General features: G+C 30.6%; 1 protein-coding gene across 4 annotated transcripts in view; it reads left to right on the forward strand.

Annotated features, from left to right (window-relative positions):
* The window catches only part of LOC148270666 (uncharacterized), a 28608-nt gene extending 23257 nt beyond the window's left edge, over positions 1-5351 (forward strand). For 2 of the 4 annotated variants that reach the window (XR_015825316.1, XR_015825317.1), the window contains exons 15-16: positions 606-680; positions 5041-5351. Coding sequence is in view for 2 of the 4 variants with exons in the window: in XM_088242307.1 (XP_088098433.1) it covers positions 5041-5055 (15 nt within the window). In the remaining 2 variants the exon portion in view is untranslated. The remainder of the gene's footprint in view (positions 1-605; positions 681-5040) is intronic. The other 2 variants (XM_088242307.1, XM_088242308.1) reach the window with 1 other exon arrangement.
* Positions 5352-6559: the final 1208 nt, after the last annotated feature.

Consider the following 6559-nt stretch of genomic DNA (forward strand, 5'->3'; position numbering starts at 1 on the left):
GGAAATTATTGATCACTGATCGTGTACCGATCAAATCGATTTTATCGGTTTTTTCATGAAAACATGAAATTCTGTTTCCGAAAATTGATATAAAAACGCAAAAACAAGACTATCATAGTGTGTTGAAGGCTACTATTTACTAAGAAATTAGACATTGAATACTTTTTTTCATGAATAACAACAAATGAATTATTTTTTATTCAATCAATTTATGTTGATCAATTTGTCTCATCTCTAACATTTTTGCAAAATGATGTAACCTTGTAAGAACGTCGTTAATAATTAGGTTTATTTTAGTTTTATTTAGATAATTATGTTGATTTATATGTCAAGCATTGTATTAAAAATATAAATTAACACGCCAGATATGAATGAATTTTCGCGTGTCAATATAAATCACTCTTTAGATGTTACTACAAAGTTACGTCCTCACTTTTGCTGACAGCTGTCAATCTAATCAAGCTATATTTTCAGGACTATAGGCTGATTTTTTTAATGCTGTTAAATTTTTGCAGACGAGCTACGGCTTTCCAATCTAATAGACAGTGTGTGTGGTATAAATATTATGCAACGCTTTATTTATTATATATTTTTCTTTATTTCAGTGTATTTAAGTATGAAATGGAGATGAAAATATTCTATAAATATATAATGTACTGCAAAACACAGCTCATTATAAGGTACTGCCAGATTTTACTTTACAGAAACTTATACTGTTACTGCTTGCTGGGCGGTTGGGGTAACTAGGGCCTATTTCCACCTAACCTAACCTAACCTAATCTAACCCCACCTCACTGTTCTTCACTACTAAAGCTGCTTGCACCCGGGCAAATGTTCGACTTGCATAAACCAATCTGTTTAAGTGTATGACGGAGAAATCCTAATAATATAGTAAACACCCCCGTCTATTATCCCCAAATAATTGTATTTCCGCATGTGTCTTTTATCTTCCAGTCCCGAATTCACTTTATACAAAACCAATTGTATCCATAGTTTCTAAATGCATTGTTTACATTTTCCATCTTGTTTTAAATATACATAAAGAGAATAAAAAATCCGACTCTTTCCTTTAAGTAATTAAATGAAATGCTACTATTTTTTTATTTTTTTTGCATCACAACAGGCCAGGGCGCCCAATTACAGTGGTGAATTACATCACAGAACACCCAGGCTTGAGAAAAATCATATGTAATTTTTGTGTTCTCACCGGGAATCGAACCCTGAACCTTCCGTATGTGAGTCAAGCGTCTCGACCGCTACACCACGGAGGCCGCCAACTCTTTTGGATATAAACAATGTTTCGTATTCTGTCACCGCGCCAGTAATTAATTCTTTATTTTAAAACCTCTTTTTGTGCAATTTTGAAGTTATGCGGTTTTAAAGCCATAAAAAAATAGTGTAATTACGTAATTAATAACATGTGTTTACATTGCTCTACGCGCAAAATCCAGTGTTTCACTCATTTATTGCGAGCTAAAGGTCGATGAAACGAATTTCGAACGAGCCTTCAAGTTTCAGCGTGGACTCAACAATGAGGAACATTATCCCCACGGGAAATTGGATATAAAAAATATTTTCTTGCGCGCGGTAAAAATTAGAGCATTAAATTGTATGGCAAAATTTCTTGAAAATGTACAAAAAAATATTTCAATAAAAACGCACTACTTTGATCGACGTCAATAGTTCTTTTTTTAAATTTTTTTTTTATTTATTTATTTATTTATTATTTACATACAATATTATATTTTTATTATTTTTTTAAATTATTTTTTTCTATACAGGACTCACCTTTTCTTTCAAAGCTCCCCAGGGAGTTGAATCCAGTCCTTGTCTACAAAAATTTGGACAAACTCAAAATATTGTTGATAAATTACCTGGTCCATGAAGAAGTATAAAAATTGAAAAAATAATATTTTCAGGCGTTGCCTAGTATGTAATTAGATGAATCTCACCCGCATAAATAAAGGTTTCAGCTCTTTAACTTCACAAACATCGACAGATGAAAGAATTGAAGGAATATGGATGTTCAAATATAGGCAGAATGGTGAATGTTACACAGTGTGTAAAGTGGCCACTTAAACCAGCCATTGACAGGTCATAAGCCCTGTAGATGCTTAGACTTCCATATTACCTTCTCTTAAATGTTCTTCATCTCTGTTGTAATATATTAATAATCCATTTATAATTGTCTTCCTTTTGCTTGTTCTTAGCCTCTAACAATATCTAATATCTATCCATAATAACAAATAACCGCAATTCTCTGCAAATAACCAACATGAAGCATTATCATACCCTTCAATCCCAGCCTATTTTTGCTTAGAATGTGCAAATAATCCACATTTTTTCCCAACAAATTAGTAAATTATATTTGTATCTCAAAACTATTGGACTTATGGTGAATTGAGTTAGATTATCAAGTTTACAGAATATCTATGAAATTCTCAAATGTCAACCGTATCCTTTCAAAGGAAAATAGTCCTTAAAAAATAATATTAAAAATAGTATTTTCGAATTATTATTTGTAATCTTCCTTATAAACCTGGTATAAAGTTACGCCCAGGCATAGTGGCAGAATAAAAATGGACCCGTATTCTACCTAATGGTAGGCATAATTACCTAGGCGAAACTTTATACCAAATTTATGAGTTATGAGTCCTGAAAATATAGCTCAATTAAAATGACAGCTGCCAAACTAATGTGACTAGTGATGGGAAATTACTGATCACTGAATATAGATTTTATCAGTTTTTTCATGCAAACATTCATGAGAGTTTCAACTCTGTTTCCGAAAATTGATATAAAAACGCAAAAACAAGCCCACTATATTGTGTTTAAGACATTTTATACTTTTACATTTTTTGCTTTTATATTTTATGCACCAAAAATAAGACATTTATATTTTTTTTCATGAACAACATCAAATGAATTATTTTTTTATTCGATCGACTTACATTGATCAATTTGCCCCATCTCTTAACATTTTTGCAAAATGATTTAACCTTGTAAGAACGTCGCTAGTAATTATGTTAATTTTAGTTTTAAAACTGATTTTATATAATTATGTTGATTTATATGTCGAGCATTGTAATAAAAATATAAATGAACACGCCAGATACAAATGATTTTTCGTGTGTCAATATAAATAACTCCTTTGACGTTACTACAGAGTTATTTCGTCACTTTTGCTGACAACTGTCATTCTAAACAAGCTATATTTTAAGGACTGTAGAAAATAACCGCAATTGGGTTTAAGATGTAAAATATAGCATCCTTTTTTTGTATGGGGAAATGAGCGCACTATATTTATATTGTGAGGAAAATACAAATGGTGACGGTGATTTATAACAAATACAGTAAAACCCCTGTTTTACGTTTTTCAAGGGAGCAACAAAAAAAGTGTAAAACTGAGGAAAACTTTAAAGTGAGGAAATGAAAAATGCATGGAAAAAATTAAATTTCATTAAAATATAATTATTGTACAAGACTATACTACTACATATACTGGAGAAAAATTATAAGATCTGTCATGATTGGGGATTATTCATATTTACCAATGATTTAATAGAAAATAATTTGTAATTTTTCAAGCAATACTACAATATGTTCTTTTTTATTGAAAAAAAAATGTTTAAATAATTTTATCTGGGTACTTAACCTTTAAAACACGAAAACAAAAATTTGAATTTGCACAAAATGCATACAACAAATTTTTCCCTAAATATTGGGAAAATTGATTTATATGGTACTACTTTTTTTAGTATGGCACCACAATATTTCAACTGTCATAATATACATCGCGGACTGTTTCACACTTTTATGATAACTGTTTAAACTATCTCCTTTTCACATTATGTGTGTATAACATCAAATAATATTTATATTGCCATTTTTTTTAACTTTCTGCATCGTAATTTATATATGTAAAGACTTTATTCTTCCTAAACATGCGACAACTGCATGTCACGATTTAGTAAAATGTCAAAACTAGACACTTAAACAAAATGGTCAATTACACTGCAGCTACTTTGAACGTAGTTTGAGACAATAATTTACACATTTTTTTATTTACCTCGATTTTATTTTCCATTCACGCGGCGACGCTCGGCTCGTCTTTTGACAGATCGAATGAGTTATGGAAAAATTTCGACGTAAAACCGGGGATATGAAAAACGTAAAAAACGTTAATTGGGGGGAATATTGAATGAGAATGTATGGATAAAAATGGGACCTAAATATTTCATTGTAAAATGCGGGAAAACGTAAATGAGGAACGTAAAAACGAGGTTTTACTGTAATAATTATAGTCCTTAAAATGTAACATGATTAGAATGACAGTTGTCAGAAAAAGTGACGACATAACTTTGTAGTAACGTCAAAGGAGTTGTTTATATTGACGCACGAAAAAACCATTTGTATCTGGCGTGTTAATTTTTTTTTTTATACAATGCTTGAAACATAAATCAACATTAATACATACAATTAGCTTTAAAACTAAAATAAACCTAATTATTAACGACGTTCTTACAAGGTTACATAATTTTGCAAAAACTTTAGAGACGGGACAATTTGATCATTGTAAATTGATTAAAAAAAAATTCATTTGATGTTGTTCATAAAAAAGTATGAATGTCTCATTTTTTGGTGAATAATTGTGTTAATCACACTATAATAGGCTTGTTTTTGCATTTTTTAAATCAATTTTCGGAAACAGAGTTTCTTGATTGAATGAAATAACTGATAAAATCGATTTGATCAGTGATCAGTAATTTCCCATCACTAATGAAGTTAGTTTGACAGCTGTCATTCTAATCGAGCTATATTTTAAGGACTATAATAATTATTTTATAATTGAAAAAAACGCTTTATTTAATTATTGACTGGTTTCTGAGCTACAATTTACAAATAAATAATAAATAATCAAATTAAACAATAACTTCCTTATTAAACTGGAATTCTCCCGACTACATTAAATACTATTTTCAATTTGCGTAAATGCTCGAATCCAAATTCTTTAACACGTTTATTTCTTTTCTTTTTCAGTTAATATCATCATGAGCTGTTTGAACATATTCATTGTGTGCATTTTCTCAACGGCAGTTAAAATGGATACGAAATCAAGTTATATTTGGAAAAATAACACCACATTGGACGGACGACCAGGAGAGTGTAATAATAACAATACAAATCCACGCAACACAACACATTCATTAGAGAATTTAAGTATAGTCCTAAGTATAATCTAATTTGTATTTTAATTTACGTAAAATAATGCGTAGGTTATAAAACTATGAATGAACTTTTAATTGTAGAGTGACGTGCAAAGAAAAATTGATTAAAAATTATAAAATATGCATTTTCCTTTCACTCGTGTCTTACCTAGATTGTTGAACGAGATTTTTATCTATCGGATTACCCAATGACATATTCCACTCAAATTTGTTTAACTGCATACCGAGTGGCTTGTGCACCTTTTGTTTTTTCTATATAGTGACGTAATGTAATGGGATAGGCGAAAATATATAATTTACGGACCCACCCTTAAATAATTGAGTAAAATGTTCCCTTCATCGCTAGAGTCTGACGAGCCCAAATTTATTATGCGAATGTTTGTGTACATTTTGCATGTGGAAATGTTAAGCCGATTACCATTGGTCAGATTAAGGTCGAATTTTAGTCCATTTTTTGTCATTCCAAGTTCACTATCTAGTTGTAACATGTGGCGTCAACAAACCGGCTCTCTCTCGAGTCTGCATCGCACAGTTCAGACGCAAACTGTCGTCGGCAAGTCCAGGACTGGAGAACCTGATGCCTCGCAAAGTAGTCTATCATAGACTATTATAATTTTCAAATACTGATCATCTAAAATAGACTTTTGAGATAGGCGTAATGTCAACTTGTGTTTTGCTTACGAGTACCTCCTCCATTAATGAATAAATTATTTTTATTGAAGGGTGGGCCCAAAATTACCCTTTCTTTCTGACCAAATTCTATCAAAATTGCTGAAAAATATGCATTTTTCGGCACTATGTTTAAAAATATTTTTCCTTTGAACGTGTCAATTCTGTGGTCGCAACGTAAAAGTTCTGAAGTCGTAGACCTTTGTTTTAAAATAACGTTTTTTTACTGCTTAATTATACAGACTAATAGACATTTTCATCGAGTGTCTACTTGAAAAATGCCTGTGGCCTGATAGCGATGGAATAATTATCGATATAGTTAGCGTAGTTATCAATAATGCAAATGTGAAAGTATTAGCAGTATGCGAATGTGAAATATTACCATTAGCATTTAATCTACTTATCTAATATGTTTCGCTTGCTAATGAAATAAAATAAAATTAGCACTCATTTCCACCATTAATCCACGATTCTTTGTTTTATGTAATTGTCTTTAAATACACAATGTAATAAAACGTGTAGTGTACAAGAACAAAACCCAATTAAATTATATTAAAAATAACTTAAATTTACTGTGTATCTTCAACGTTTTATTATAAAGAAGCAAAATTGAACAACCCTTTTTTTAACTGTTTTCTTTTTCCTTTTAACTCTCGAGATCT

The sequence above is a fragment of the Micrasema longulum genome, unplaced genomic scaffold (assembly GCF_059751315.1).
Source record: "Micrasema longulum isolate JH-2025_06_02 unplaced genomic scaffold, ASM5975131v1 h1tg003612l, whole genome shotgun sequence".
Classification (NCBI taxonomy): Eukaryota; Metazoa; Arthropoda; class Insecta; order Trichoptera; family Brachycentridae; genus Micrasema; species Micrasema longulum.